This window comes from Lissotriton helveticus, chromosome 12 (assembly GCF_964261635.1).
Source record: "Lissotriton helveticus chromosome 12, aLisHel1.1, whole genome shotgun sequence".
In the NCBI taxonomy this organism is placed as follows: domain Eukaryota; kingdom Metazoa; phylum Chordata; class Amphibia; order Caudata; family Salamandridae; genus Lissotriton; species Lissotriton helveticus.
This window is the reverse complement of record NC_136073.1, coordinates 579,904,711-579,921,075: the sequence shown is the minus strand read 5'-3', so window position 1 is coordinate 579,921,075 and position 16,365 is coordinate 579,904,711. Positions and strand designations below refer to the sequence as shown.

General features: G+C 55.4%; 1 protein-coding gene across 1 annotated transcript in view; it reads left to right on the top strand.

Moving 5' to 3' along the window:
• Window positions 1–16,365, top strand: part of LOC144798063 (uncharacterized) — a 793,010-nt gene that overhangs the window by 260,184 nt on the left and 516,461 nt on the right. The window contains exons 4-7 of the mRNA XM_078668835.1: window positions 13,449–13,630; window positions 14,204–14,314; window positions 14,805–14,900; window positions 15,449–15,575. Coding sequence (XP_078524961.1) covers window positions 13,449–13,630; window positions 14,204–14,314; window positions 14,805–14,900; window positions 15,449–15,575 — 516 coding nt within the window. The remainder of the gene's footprint in view (window positions 1–13,448; window positions 13,631–14,203; window positions 14,315–14,804; window positions 14,901–15,448; window positions 15,576–16,365) is intronic.

The window sequence follows — 16,365 nt, the reverse complement described above, 5'->3', positions numbered from 1 at the left end:
CGGCATCACTGGGGGCCCCACGGGCCTCAGGGCACGACCGGGGACTCACTCGGGGGGAGGGGCGAGCACCGATACTCTGCCCGACGCCCCTCCTCCCCTTCGCGCATTGCAGCACTCACCGGACTGGGGGCGCCGGTCTCCGCGGCTGCGCAGGCTTCTCGTTGCTCCCCGGGGCCCTCCCTCACTCTCGGGAGCCCCGGGGGGGTGTCGGCAGCTTCTCGGGCAGGAGAGCGGAGTAGGCTCCCGCGGCTCCTGCCTCGACGCACTCCGTTGGCCGGCCTCCCTCCTTCCCTCGGGCCGGCAGCCAATCACGGCGCGGCCTAAGGGACCACGTGACGGGGGAATCCCGGGCCGGCGACCAATACCAGCGCGGCCCGGGGATGACGTCACGAGGGTCCCGGGCGGCGGCGGGGAGCTCGGGGAAATTGACGAGGGGTCAGGCTCCCTCATCAGGCATCAATGAAGGGGCAAGCGAGGTAGGCACTCGCGGGGGGGGCTCGGGCCCCCTCCCACGAGCGGGCCAATGCCGGGTGGGCACCGGCTGGAAAGATTGCACTCTCCCAGTGCTAGGAGCATAGAGGCAGCGCCTCAAAGCGCTAGGGCAGCAAGGACGCGCTCCCCAGCGCGGGAAGCCTGAAGGAAGCGCCCCACGGCGCTAGGACAGCCAGAAACGGGGAATAAGGCGCCTCGCGGCGCTAGGGCAGCAGAAATCAGCAGTCTGGGTAGGGTCCAGGACAGCAGTGGTTCAGGGGCATGGCAGGGCTCAGGGGGGCAAGCCTTTCCCCCGAGCCCCAAGCAGCCGCATGCCCCTGGCAGGAGTCAGTCAGGACCAGCAGGAAAGAGGAAGAAGAGAGAGAGAAGAGGGCCCACCCTCCTTTTATACAGGAGCTCCCCTTGTCTCCAAAAGGGGCAGGCAGGGAGAGAACCAGCTAGAACTGGTTATAAGGAATTTCTTGGTGCTGGCCAGGCTAGGGACACTGGACGCACCCCAGGGGGATGGAGCCCGCCTGGTGGGGGAAGACCCAGCCGGCTTCAGCCAATCATACGCCAGCACCGCTACTGCACACACGCACCAAGGTCTAGAAGTGGCACTTCCCTTCTAGTCACACGCATGCCGCATACATTATCTTGTAGCCTTCAACCTCACGAGCGCACACATACCAAACTCGACCCGGCACGCCCCACGCATCAGGGACTACCAGAGCCACATACATTCCCCATGCATTCCTATGGGAGGCAGGTCTCTCTCACCACACACACATTCAGAAGGGGGAATCACCATTCCCAGGTCACAGATAACAAGCACAACTTCAGGGGTGGACCTGCCAGAAGGGCTATGTCCAACACAGACCCTGCCTCTCCACTTCCCCCGTGCCCCCTCCTGGGGCACCGGACTTCGATCGCTACTGCGGGGCTCTCCCTTCCTCCCGGGACCCACATCAACAAGCCACACACCTCTTCCGGCCGGGTCACAGGCCCCACCAATGTCACGGGCAAAGATGCCTGACTTCCTGGTTTTACTTTCGCAGCCACCCCTTCGTACTGCCCCAAACCTCCCTCCACAAGACTCACCCTGCACCCAGTACTCTTTCAGCATTCCGTTGTACCCCACTTTTCTCCCCAGTTCGCCTGAAAGCACCCCTACACACGGCCTCTGTCTGTCACGATTCACATGCGCTGCCTTTTACTCGCCCAGTACTCCGCCTGCATATCCTGTGTACCTCGTTGTCCCCGTACCTTACGCACCCCATACCCCCAAACTGTGACCCATGCCTCAGCACGCCTGTGTCACGCACCCCCTGTGCCCTATACCTCTGTGCACCCCTGTATCTCATACCTGTGCCCCATGTGTCATACCTGCGCATCCTTGTGTCTCGTACCTATGGACCTGCTGTATCTTATACCTGCGCCCTCCCTGTGCCCCATACCTATGCACCCCCTGTGCCAAATAGCTCCGCCCTCCCTGTGCCCAATTCCTCTGCACTCCCCTCTGCCCCCTACCTCTGCACTCCCCTCTGCCCCCTACCTCTGCACTCCCCTCTGCCCCCTACCTCTGCACTCCCCTCTGCCCCCTACCTCTGCACTCCCCTCTGTCTGCACTCCCCTCTGCCCCCTACCTCTGCACTCCCCTCTGCCCCCTTACCTCTGCACTCCCCTCTGCCCCCTTACCTCTGCAATCCCCTCTGCCCCCTTACCTCTGCAATCCCCTCTGCCCCCTTACCTCTGCAATCCCCTCTGCCCCCTTACCTCTGCACTCCCCTCTGCCCCCTTACCTCTGCACTCCCCTCTGCCCCCTTACCTCTGCACTCCCCTCTGCCCCCTTACCTCTGCACTCCCCTCTGCCCCCTTACCTCTGCACTCCCCTCTGCCCCCTTACCTCTGCACTCCCCTCTGCCCCCTTACCTCTGCACTCCCCTCTGCCCCCTTACCTCTGCACTCCCCTCTGCCCCCTTACCTCTGCACTCCCCTCTGCCCCCTTACCTCTGCACTCCCCTCTGCCCCCTTACCTCTGCACTCCCCTCTGCCCCCTTACCTCTGCACTCCCCTCTGCCCCCTTACCTCTGCACTCCCCTCTGCCCCCTTACCTCTGCACTCCCCTCTGCCCCCTTACCTCTGCACTCCCCTTGTTGGACAGGCCCCACGAAGGGCTCGCTCCCTCCCCGCACGACAGGGCCCAGACACCGGCTCTCCGGGGGCTACCCGCAGAAGCAACCCGCAACCCGTCCCCTCCGGGACGCCTGCTCCCGGATATCTCTGTGTCACGGGCCCAGGCCCCCGTCAGCCCCATTGCCCGGCCCAGCCGCCATCTTGGACACTGCACCACGCGGCCGCGTGGCCTCAGCTCGACCCCAACCCTGGGCCCGGCCAGGCCCCGCCATCCCGGCCCCACCATCCATCCAGGAGGTGAACGGACCACTTGGCAGGCTAATGGGAGGAAGAAGTGTCGATGGCTCTCCCCCGCCAGGTGCCGATCGCCCCCAGCCTGCCCGGGTGCTGGCTCCACCCCCCTGCTGGGTGTCTGGACTCCCTCATCCCGGACCTCCCGACCTCCCAGTGCGAGGGTCCGGACATCAAAGGGCGCCAGACCTATAACCGAGGCAGCCCCAGAGCAGGAAGGCAGTTGTATCCTGGAGTCGAGAGACACCGAGAAGAACTCATCCTTGACGGACTGCTGGCGCTGCCGCAGCCCTGCCTTGTGAACTATCGTCCTGCCTGCTGGCGCTGCCGCGGCCTTCTGCAACCTTCATCCTCGTGGGACCTGCTGGCGCTGCCGCGGCCCGTTGTACCTTCCATCCTCGTTGGGACCTGCTGGTGCTGCCGCGGCCCGTTGCCACCTACGATCTCTTCGGGACCTGCTGGCGCTGCCACGGTCCGACCCGTCCGACCACCGAGCTCGAGGATTGTGAGCTACCGCCGTTTCACCTCAGTACCCATAGGTACCAAGACTGTCCCGCTACCCCCTTCCCCTGCTAGAGACTAGAATTGAGAGGATCATCGTGTCCTGATCTCCTTGTATCGTACTACCTTACTTCAAGAACTGCCTATAAAAGGTGTTAATCTGATCTTCGTGTGGTGTCCATCTGTGGGGGGGGAAGTTACTTGTCTGTACGATCGCTGGAGACGGCCCTCACCGGAGGCCTCTCCCCTTGTGCTCGGCCGACCCTCCAGGTCCCCGTCTAACATTGGTGGCCAGCGGCGCGATCCGAACCAACGCGTAACCGTACAGAGAGTAACTCACCCTACGACTAATCCACAATGACGACCAGAGAGAGCGGATCTGCAGAGAAATTCCAGATGGAAAAACTGGAAGAGTACAACCACCGAGAGCTAAAACAATTTTGCATAGAACTAGGCATTGCCACCACCGGTCTGAGCACGAAAGAGGACTTCAAACATGCCCTAGAATCCTGGGCAGAGACAAATATCGCCGGACCCCGGGACCCCGAAGCCCCGGAAACAAACACCACTCTGACGGAAGAAAGGAGAACGGATCTCTCCCGGGAAGAGATCCGAGAACGAGAGAAAAATAGACTACACGAGTTAGAGCTGGCACGGCTCAAATTAGACGGAGAATTGAAACTGGCAGAACAAAAGATGAACTTAGAACACTTACGGCTCCAAGAAGAGCGAGAGGAAAAGCAGAGACAGAGAGAACTCGAAGAAAAAAGACTGGCATACGAACACATCCCAGAAGCCAGAGAACCCGCGCCTCGCTCTTCATTCATTTCAGTCGGTCGAGACAGAATCGCCCGTTGCAGCATTGCACTGCCAAGTAGGAGATCTTTTTATCAAGAAGGCTCCTCTGCTAACTACGAATTGGGAACCATCTTTTAACTTTTTGAGATTCTGCGATAATGTTTTGAAGAGCGAGTGTTGCAATTTAATATACTTTAACAGGAGTCTGAAAGATCCTTTAAATCTATATGAACCGTCAACAAAGAGCACAAAATACTGCGGTACACAGTGTTTTTATTCAGTAATACAAAATCCCTGGTAACAATTTTGAAGCATCTATCCACGGCTTCGGAACCTTTTTGAACTATCATTAGATCATTGTCGTACAGAAAAACGAGTCTGCACTTTGGTCTCTTTATCCTGTAACGCTGTTGCTTTATTTATGATATACGTGGCAACTCCAGAAGAAGGCGTTGGCCGCCGAAACGCGCGTAGAGAACTTATTTATTAATGCCACAGTTTTATAATTCCTTCATTTGATGTCTGAGAATTAATTTGTTTAAGATTTCATAAATATGCTTTGAATGTTTCTTTTGCTGTTAATTTTTTTAATTGTTTATTTTTCCCCTTTTTAAAGCCTTTTTTATATATATAATTTGTATTAGTGTTTGTGATCTCTTTTTTAATTCAATTAGTAATAAAATTTGAATTCAGACCTACTTACACTCCTTCCTCATTTGTGATATTATCAATTTGTTCTTCAAGTGCCTTGGTTGTTACTTTTCGCTCTGTTAATCCCTGACCTAGGACTTACAGTATCAATTTGTTCAGGGGGTCCTTGATACCTTTACGCAATACGAACACGAGTGCAAGCTAGCGGAGATAGAAATGCGCAAACAGAACAAAGACCTAGGGGTGCCCGAGCAACCGCGCCCCCCAGGTACTACCGAACAGAAGGTCCACATCCCCAAGGATGTGGTCCGTGAATACTATCGGAACGACGACATACAGCAGTGGTTCAAGGCCTACGAGATCGCCATGACTGCCCACCGGATCGCTCGAAGTGACTGGGGAGCCGGTCTATGGGGGAGATTCGTCAACGAAGGCCGGGATGCCCTGCTGCAGCTTCCGGACCATCAAATGACGTCCTATGACCACATGAAGGCCGCCCTCCTCAGTCGATATGGGCTGACGCCCGAGATGTACCGCCAGAGGTTCCGCAACTGCACCCGGATCCCGGGTACAACCTGGATAGAATATGTAAACTATTTCAGCCGAGCCTTCGAGGGATGGATCAAGGGTAGCAACGTAACAACCTACGAACAGCTCTTCAACCTCATTGTGTGGGAGCACCTCTCCAACAACTGCTTCGTCGAGCTCAGGCAGCACCTCCTCGACAGTAAATTGACTGACCCACGGCAGCTCGCCGCCGAGGCTGACCGATGGGAGAGCACCCGAGTGACCCGGAGTGGGCCAAACGAGCAGAACAGAACCAACCAAGGTCATCATCGTCCCCGAGGAGGAGGAGGAGGAGGAGGACAGGGCCGGGGCAGAGACGCCGTCCCGGCCGCTCCCGTCAACAACACCCCGCCCCCGGCCGGCCGGGGCAACCCCCCGATGCGCCCGGGGTTCCGAGCCAACGTTACGTGTCATCGATGCCAGCGAGTCGGCCACTATGCCAGTGACCCGACTTGCCCAAAGAACCAGACCCCCGGACCCCGCCAGGTGGCTGCCGCCGCCCTAGGAGAAGAGCAAGTCTCCGAAGAGCCTGAAGAGTATGAGCAGGAGCAGCCCGAGTGGGAACCTGCCGCCATGACCCTGGCCTGCCTAGGGGGAAGAGACCTGATCCCGCGGGCTCCCCTACCAGCCAACACCAGGAAATACAGCCAGTGGGTGAACATAAATGGGCGTAAGGCCAAAGCCCTGCGTGACACAGGGGCCAGTGTGACGGCCGTCCGTTGTCACCTGGTGACCCCAGAACAAATCCTGCCAAACGTTCTTTGCCCCGTCCGATCGGCCGACAATTCGGAGAGCCTGTGTCGGATGGCCTGCGTCCCCTTCGAATGGGGAGGAGTCTCCGGTATGTTAAAAGTGACTGTCCGCGACGATGCCCCCGTGGACTGCCTCCTGGGGAACGATCTCGAGAGTTCCCCGTGGGCAGCCGTTGAAAGAAGAGAGCACCTGGGGATGTTAGGCCTCCCGGGCTGGGCGTGCGTAACAACCCGGTCCATGGCCGCCGACCCCATCCCTAGATCTGAAGAACCCGAATGGCCAGCACCTCCTCCCCCGATCGCTTCAGAGGGAGACTCCATCCCTGCGGACACCCCGGAACAAACCCACGAAGAGCCCGCTCAGCCCCAAGACCTCCCGGTCCTGGCTCAGTGGCGTCAGGAAGGGGGGCCCACCCAAGAACAATTCCGGCAAGAGCAAAAGACATGTCCCTCCCTCGAGGGACTGCGACAGCAAGCGCTCGCCCAGGGCACAGGAGACACCGCAGGGGCCCACTGGATCTATTGGGACAATGACCTACTGTACAGCGAACAAAGAATAGCGGAGCTGGGGGCCAGTCGAGTGCTGGTGGTGCCCCTCCGTTTCAGAGATTTCCTTCTGAACTTGGCCCATGATGTCCCCCTGGCTGGACACTTGGGGCAAGACAAAACCTACAACCGCCTGGTGACTCACTTTTACTGGCCGAAAATGAGAAATGACGTCTCCACCCACTGCCGGTCCTGCCCGACCTGCCAGGCCAGCGGGAAGAGCGGCCGCAAGCTCAAGGCACCTCTTCAACCATTCCCCGTTGTGACCACCCCGTTCGAAAGGGTGGGAATAGACATTGTGGGGCCCCTGGACCCCCGAACAGCACAAGGGCATCGATTCATCCTGGTCCTGGTGGACCACGCCACCCGCTATCCTGAGGCGGTTCCCCTTCGAACTGTAACAGCACCAGTGGTAGGTCGAGCATTAATGGGGATCTTCTCTCGAGTGGGCTTCCCCAGGGAAGTCGTCAGCGACAGGGGCACAAACTTTATCTCCAAATATATGAAATCCCTATGGCAACAGTGCGGAGTCACCTACCAATTCACAACCCCCTATCACCCGCAAGGAAACGGACTGGTCGAGCGATTCAACCGCACTCTCAAGGGGATGATCATGGGGCTGGAAGAACCCCTACGCCGCCAGTGGGACGTGCTACTACCGTGCCTCCTCTTCGCCTACCGAGAAGTCTCCCAGAAGTCCCTCGGCTTCAGCCCTTTCGAACTCCTGTACGGACACCCTGTTCGCGGGCCTCTCAGCCTAGTTAAAGAAGAGTGGGAAATGGCCCCCCTGAAGACCCCTCCAGACGTCTACAAGTACCTCCTGACCCTCCGTAATCAGACCCGGCGATTCAGAGAGCTCGCCAAAGCCAATCTTGAAGCCAGTCAGGAGGACATGAAGAAGTGGTACGATCAACATGCCTCCTCCATCGAATTCGAGCCGGGCCAGCAGGTATGGGTGATGTCCCCCATCGAACCTTGTGCCTTGCAGGACAAATGGACGGGGCCCTTCAAGGTGATCGAGCGTAAGAGCCCCGTCACCTACCTCATCGACATGGAATCCCCCCGGAACCCCCTCCGGGTCCTCCACGCCAACAGACTCAAACCCCACTTCGTGCGCTCGGAGCTCAGCCTGCTGATGGCTACAGACAGTGGGGCAGAAGAGGACTCCGAGCCCCTCCCTGACCTACTGGGGGCCGGGGAAAAAGATGGTTCGGTGGACGGGGTCCAACTCTCCGAGGCTCTGACCCCGGAGCAGCGCCAAGACTGTCGGGCCCTCCTGCTGCAATTTGCAAACCTATTCTCCCTCACACCCGGGGTCACCCCCTGGTGTCTGCACGACGTGGACACTGGCGACAGTCCTCCTATCCGACACCGGCCGTACCGGGTACCAGATCGGGTACGCACCTGCATCCAAGAAGAAGTCTCCAAGATGCTCGCACTCGGAGTCATCGAACCCTCTGACAGCCCCTGGGCCAGCCCGGTTGTACTGGTCCCCAAAGCTGCGGCCCCGGGCACCACACCCGAGCTCCGGTTCTGCGTCGACTATCGGGGTCTGAACGCTGTCACCCGAACCGACGCTCACCCCATCCCCCGAGCCGACGAACTAGTTGACCGCATGGGGGCGGCCCGCTACCTAAGCATCTTCGACCTGACGGCGGGCTACTGGCAGATCGGCCTCACCCCCAGGGCACAAGAACGATCCGCTTTCTCCACCCCGGATGGACACTACCATTTCAGAGTGATGCCATTCGGCATGAAAAACGCTCCAGCCACGTTTCAACGACTTGTGAACCAGGTATTGGCGGGCCTCGAAGAGTTCAGCGCCGCATACCTGGACGACATCGCGGTGTATAGCCGCCACTGGTCAGACCACCTCCGCCACCTCCGAGGGGTCCTGCAGGCCCTCCAACGGGCCGGCCTCACAATCAAGGCCAGCAAGTGCCAAATCGGCCAGGGGTCCGTGACCTACCTCGGACACCAAGTGGGGAGCGGTCTGGTGGCCCCCCTCCAGCTCAAGATCGCTGCCATCCAGTCCTGGCGCCCCTCCGTAACCCAAACCGAGGTCCGAGCCTTCTTGGGGCTCACCGGATACTATCGGCGGTTCGTGAAGGACTATGGCAGCATTGTGGGGCCCCTCACGGAACTCACATCCAAGACCAACCCAAAAACAGTCAACTGGACTCCCGACTGTCAAGCGGCCTTCGAGAGGCTGAAGGCCGCCATGTGCACCGCTCCTGTGCTCCAGGCCCCCGACTACAGCCGTGAGTTCATCGTCCAGACTGATGCCTCAGACCATGGCATCGGGGCCGTCCTCTCCCAACTGAACCCCGAGGGAGTCGACCAACCAGTGGCCTTCATCAGCAGACGCCTCCTGCCCCGAGAACAGCGCTGGAGCACCATTGAGCGAGAGGCCTTCGCAGTAGTATGGGCCCTCAAGAAGCTCTGGCCTTACCTCTTCGGAACCCACTTCCGGGTACAAACAGATCATCGGCCCCTGCAATGGCTAATGCAAATGCGGGGGGAGAACCCCAAACTATTGCGATGGTCCATCTCCCTGCAGGGGATGGACTTCACTGTGGAGCATCGCCCTGGCCAAGACCACGCCAACGCGGATGGCCTGTCCCGCTTTTTCCGCCTCGACGAGGAGAGTCCCCAAGAGGATGGGTGACTCTCCCCGCCTTCAGCTGGGGGGGACGCATGTTGGACAGGCCCCACGAAGGGCTCGCTCCCTCCCCGCACGACAGGGCCCAGACACCGGCTCTCCGGGGGCTACCCGCAGAAGCAACCCGCAACCCGTCCCCTCCGGGACGCCTGCTCCCGGATATCTGTGTCACGGGCCCGGGCCCCCGTCAGCCCCATTGCCCGGCCCAGCCGCCATCTTGGACACTGCACCACGCGGCCGCGTGGCCTCAGCTCGACCCCAACCCTGGGCCCGGCCAGGCCCCGCCATCCCGGCACCACCATCCATCCAGGAGGTGAACAGACCACTTGGCAGGCTAATGGGAGGAAGAAGTGTCGATGGCTCTCCCCCGCCAGGTGCCGATCGCCCCCAGCCTCCCCGGGTGCTGGCTCCACCCCCCTGCTGGGTGTCTGGACTCCCTCATCCCGGACCTCCCGACCTCCCAGTGCGAGGGTCCGGACATCAAAGGGCGCCAGACCTATAACCGAGGCAGCCCCAGAGCAGGAAGGCAGTTGTATCCTGGAGTCGAGAGACACCGAGAAGAACTCATCCTTGACGGACTGCTGGCGCTGCCGCAGCCCTGCCTTGTGAACTATCGTCCTGCCTGCTGGTGCTGCCGCGGCCTTCTGCAACCTTCATCCTCGTGGGACCTGCTGGCGCTGCCGCGGCCCGTTGTACCTTCCATCCTCGTTGGGACCTGCTGGCGCTGCCGCGGCCCGTTGCCACCTACGATCTCTTCGGGACGTGCTGGCGCTGCCGCGGTCCGACCCGTCCGACCACCGAGCTTGAGGATTGTGAGCTACCGCCGTTTCACCTCAGTACCCGTAGGTACCAAGACTGTCCCGCTACCCCCTTCCCCTGCTAGAGACTAGAATTGAGAGGATCATCGTGTCCTGATCTCCTTGTATCGTACTACCTTACTTCAAGAACTGCCTATAAAAGGTGTTAATCTGATCTTCGTGTGGTGTCCATCTGTGGGGGGGGGGGGAGTTACTTGTCTGTACGATCGCTGGAGACGGCCCTCACCGGAGGCCTCTCCCCTTGTGCTCGGCCGACCCTCCAGGTCCTCTGCCCCCTTACCTCTGCACTCCCCTCTGCCCCCTTACCTCTGCACTCCCCTCTGCCCCCTTACCTCTGCACTCCCCTCTGCCCCCTTACCTCTGCACTCCCCTCTGCCCCCTTACCTCTGCACTCCCCTCTGCCCCCTTACCTCTGCACTCCCCTCTGCCCCCTTACCTCTGCACTCCCCTCTGCCCCCTTACCTCTGCACTCCCCTCTGCCCCCCTACCTCTGCACTCCCCTCTGCCCCCCTACCTCTGCACTCCCCTCTGCCCCCCTACCTCTGCACTCCCCTCTGCCCCCCTACCTCTGCACTCCCCTCTGCCCCCCTACCTCTGCACTCCCCTCTGCCCCCCTACCTCTGCACTCCCCTCTGCCCCCCTACCTCTGCACTCCCCTCTGCCCCCCTACCTCTGCACTCCCCTCTGCCCCCCTACCTCTGCACTCCCCTCTGCCCCCCTACCTCTGCACTCCCCTCTGCCCCCCTACCTCTGCACTCCCCTCTGCCCCCCTACCTCTGCACTCCCCTCTGCCCCCCTACCTCTGCACTCCCCTCTGCACCCCTACCTCTGCACTCCCCTCTGCACCCCTACCTCTGCACTCCCCTCTGCACCCCTACCTCTGCACTCCCCTCTGCGCCCCTACCTCTGCACTCCCCTCTGCGCCCCTACCTCTGCACTCCCCTCTGCACCCCTACCTCTGCACTCCCCTCTGCACCCCTACCTCTGCACTCCCCTCTGCACCCCTACCTCTGCACCCCTACCTCTGCACCCCTACCTCTGCACCCCTACCTCTGCACCCCTACCTCTGCACCCCCCTCTGCACCCCTACCTCTGCACTCCCCTCTGCACCCCTACCTCTGCACTCCCCTCTGCACCCCTACCTCCGCTCTTTATTGTATTCATACATCCGTACTCCCATGTGCCTACCTCCACACTCCCCTGTGCCCCATACCTCCCTGCCCCTCTGTCTCATACCTCCACATTGTCCCTGTGTATCTACATCCACACTCCTCTGTGACCAGTTCCTCCATATTTTCCCTGTGCCACATACCTCCGTGCTCACCCATACCTACGCACCCGGTCTCATACCTCTGCACCCATACCTCCATACTCCAACCCCCGCACACCCCTGTGCCCCATACCTACACACACCCCTGTGCCCCATACCTACACACTCCCCTGTGCCCCTGCCTCCGCACTCCCGGCCTCCACATTTTCCTTGTTCTTTTGGTGATGGGGCTTAGCAAATGTAATTGGCATTGAGGGGCTGGGTGGTAGATAGCCTTTTTTGCCGGGGAAAGGTGCTTTTATGACATTGGTGCAGTCCCAATTTGACAATTGGTATTGGGTCACCTTGACGAGTGAATGGATATTGGAATATAATCTTAAACCTGTTTCTCTTAAGGGTTGGTATCTGGCACTGCTGTACAGGGCCTTACTTTTTTACCATGATAAATATAATTGGGTTATTTTACATATATTTGCCAGTGACTTTATGCACAAATGCAAAAGTAACAATTGATGGACAGAATGCAGAACAGTGTCATACATTCACCCCAGTACAGAGATCTGGGCCTAAATCCATTGTTTTTTTGCTCACCATGACATTCCAGTTTGGACCCAGGCGGCGGAAAATCAGTCTTGACCCTGCGCCCAATGGTAACAGTCCAGCCGGAACTGCCAGGCCAGGTCCCTGTATGCAAAGTATGAGATTGTTAGGGATCGGTGATATATGCTGCTTTATACGAAGGGCCTTGCATTGATCGATCACTACAAGCAGGGCTTTAAGTGGGATGAAAACAGGGGGGTGGTCCTCTCAGGGCGTGAAACACAAGCTAAAATAACAAGCATTTACAATGCAATAGGTCTCGCATTATTAAAGTGTGAGCTATTGGCATTGTAAATGACAATGCCCTTTATTAATTTGCATCAGTGCGTAAACAAGCACTTTGTACTTAAAGTCTATGCTTATGAGAAGCAAGGCTGGCAGTCTTTTACTGCCAGCCTTGCTCATTGTAAGCAAGGACTATATGTTCAAAGTGCATGTTTATGCACCGATTGCAGGTTTTAAAAACAAATGAATAAAAGGCATTGTCATTTACAATGCCAATAGCTCAAACTATAATAATGCGAGACCTATTGCATTGTAAATGCTTGTTATAAATTAGTGTGGATCTCCTACTTGAGTCGTGTACCATTTTTTGACTGTTTATTTGAAGATGCCTAACTCTCCTCTCTGATAAGCCAAATGCTCCTTGACCACATGACCCATAGAAGAGTAAATTGGGATTGCTAGTGCAAGCCCCGTCCACTCATAAAGGAATAAATGGACTGTTTGCACAGTATACCTCTTTTTGGTACACCATATAAAGAGCCAGCTTCCTACAGGAGGGTTGTGGTGACACCCTTTTACCTCTTCCTTGTTTTTCTGCCAAAGGTCTTGGAGAAGTGTCTCACCTCTTGAGGCTCAAGTATCACTTACTCTTATTGAAGGGCAGATGACAGCCATATTACTGTACATTCCTATCATGGACCTATGAGGCAGTCCCTTTCAGACTTTGCTTTGCGCGCTAGGACACGACACAGCTGCACAGTCCTCCTTCCGCTACAGGATGCAGGGGATGGAGGACCGAGGCAGCTGATAGCTACTACAGGGACACATGGAGCTGTCGTATCCTGTCAGTGCAAATGCATCTTGTAGACTTACCCCACAATCTAATCAATTCAATTCCATTTTAAATTGAAAAGGCAACACCATACTTTAGGGTCCTGAACAAAGAGCTAGCCTCAACCTGGGCATGCTAACAAAGAACACTTTGTAAGTGTGGATCTCATTTGTTTGAGCCTGGTCTGTATTTTTATCGAATCCAATATCTGCTTAATTCGTGTTCTGAGCTGTACTCTTTCTTCCTTGTACCTTTTCCCCACTTGGCTCTCCTTTCTCTGCTTAACCTAACATTTGTGCTAATTGTTTTCTCTGATTTCTTCTTTCAGACCAGGTGGTAGTGAAATCAGTTGTTGACATGTTTGAGAAGCAGAAGAGTCAAGATCCAAAGCCAGCCTCTATTCCAGAACCTCTGAAGCTTGATACCGAAGGCATCAGTGCCGTTTCTATGAAACTCTTCAATCAGCCGCGGGCCTCAGCTAGCCTATCCAGTGCCATCCGCCTGCGAACGGTAATGTTCACAGCCCCATGTCTGCCTGTGGTTTGTACTTGACAGGGTACCAAATATGCAGCACCTAATTCCTCAACTACATGCTTTAGTTGGTATCAGTTGAAGGTATTGCAATCAGGAGCTGGTAGGGCCGTGATGTTGGTAAGGGAAGGGGGGGGGGGGGGGTAGCTGGGAGATGCAGTCCATCATTTGGACACAGCTCTAAAACCAATTGCATCCTATAGGACGCTTGTTCTTAATGTGTTCCTTTGTCTGTGCTGTAGATGAAAGTCAAGATGTACTGTAAGATCTAACAGAGCTCAGGTCTCTGGAAGATACATTTCAAGATGCATCTATGAATGCAGAGGTACAAGTTGGGACAAAGTAGTGAAAAATCATCAAGTATTTTAAGATTTAGATAGGTTAGCATCTTGGAGAAAGAGGTGGGACAGCATTTTAGTTCAAGCCTTATTAGCTCCCAATGGATTTGTACAACTGTGTAGTGGTTCAAATGGCAGGCCTACTGTAGCTTATGATCATATTGGTAGAGGTGGATTCAGTTTGATCCCTTTTCAATACTTGTTTTATTTGCAGGAGCGGGAGGCAGAGGTAGCATCGCTTTGTGGAACATTCGATCCCAAAAATCTGTGGGTAAAGGCGATGACTACGCAGCAGAACTCAAGACCGAATAATCTGCTGGAAATGGTGAGGAAATACATTGACACTTGTGTGGGTTAATCACATAGGGATCTGCGTGATTGCTTCTTTCATAGAACATGCACCATTGGACACTAACAAAAACCCTACGCTAATCGGCTATGCAGAGGCCAAGGCATTAGTCCTTTGAGTTTGGCGGGGCACAGCTGGTAGGAAGCACTCATTGAAATCAGTTGGCTCTGGTATTGAGTTTAACTTGCACAAATACCCTTGAGATGGAATTGACACAGACCTAATTAGTACCATTGCATTTTCTTGTGCTGCTTCTTTCCATGGTTTTACTGCTGCTAGATCTGTTCCTAAAGAGTGGTTAGAATGTTCATCTATGCCATAATATATGGATTTCAATGGCATGCCTGGCCCCATAGAGGCCATTGTGTTTCATTGACAGTGGCACTGGTCATGAGGGGTAGACGCAGGTTTTTTCAGTGGCTTGGCATCGTTTTTGAACCAAGAACTTTGTTGCACTAACCTGCAGGTGCCATCTAGTGCTGAGGGCTCGCAAGACAACGACCAGGCAGGTGAAGGAACATCTAAAAGTGCTTTGGTTCTGCAAAGTACTGAGGACTCCACGGTAGGTGTTGCTCCCTCTTATGGCCTCAGTTCACTTGGCCCTCTTCACTCACTAACCATCCCTCTACCAACCTGTCAGAAGTGTAGCATGCCAGTACTTTACTAATTTGTTCCTTTCTACTTTTATTCTGCTGCCTTTTTTACATAATTAGTGTTTGTTGTGGCGTATTGCATTTGCCATTTTCCAGTGTGTAAAATAAAACCTTTATCCCCATGATCCCGTTCAAAATGTGATTCTAGGTTTCTTCTTTTAGCTTCGAATCTCCTTACTCACTGGTAGCTTATTTCACCTCCACTAAACTCTACGTGTGGTTATTGAAGTAATGGCCTGCAAAGCAAGTATTTCTAAGATGTTTCCTGTGATCTTTTGGATGCACGTTTGCTTTACCTGCATAGATTCTATGTCCGATTAGAGCTTAAATTGAAGCACTGAGGTTTGTGTATCTAAAATCTTAGGAGATTGCTTTATTTGTCTCTGCCTGTCTGACCTCCTATCGCACGTACCAATCCTTTACTTCACTCTGTTCTTCTTTCTCCCTCTATTTCTAGGAATCTCACAAGGATTCTTCCATTTCGGACGAACTCGGAGATGATCAGCTCCCTAACGTGTCTGAGGAGCCCTTCGTCTCCTCCCTGGAAATTCACTTGAAGGCTTATTCTTCGGAGAATGCTTTAGGTGTGTGCATCTCATGTATTCAGAGTAATGACGAGTGAATAGTGATGTCTGAGGCACCTTAGTCTAAGCAAGGTAGCATTCAGATCTCACAATAGTAAATGAATTATCTGCAGAGTATTTCAGTGGATGAATAGCTGGCTAGGAATTTGCTTAGATGTAGGTTTGAGCCACTCTGACATTGCCGTTTCATGACGTTTCACAGAACGTTGTTCATTGGCAACACCTGTACGTGGAACAATTATGGACTTGTTGCTAAGCTCCTTATAGGGTTGCTTAGTGCCTCTCTCACATGTTTTGTGTTGGCTCCACAGCTGTATTTGTTGTGGTTTTGAGGGGACACAGGACTACATCTCTCCATCATGAAATTCTGTACAAATCTTCAGTGCTTTGTGCCAGTTCCACCGCAGATACTGGAGGTGTTTATACTTTATGCTCTGGTTCACTGCTACTTCTGTTATGGTATCAGCAGCTTACTCTAGCATGCAGTGTAGCGTCTTGACTGCGTTTCCCATATTTGCAGCCAGCACGACTGACCTTCATTACTCACTCCATGGTTTGTACTTTAAGCACTTTAGCTCTGATAAGGATGTGGAGAACCCTTGTGCACTTAGCTTGTGCTCTATGGTGGCTAAATTTAATTCCCTCTCCGATTACTGAATTGGGTTAGATTTGCTTATTCACTTTCTGAGCTAGCTCTAACATGAAGTGACCTGGGCAGGGGTATAAGGTTGGCGGGACTGTACCAATGTGGTGTATGTTGAACTCCAGCCTATGTTTGCTACATGATGGC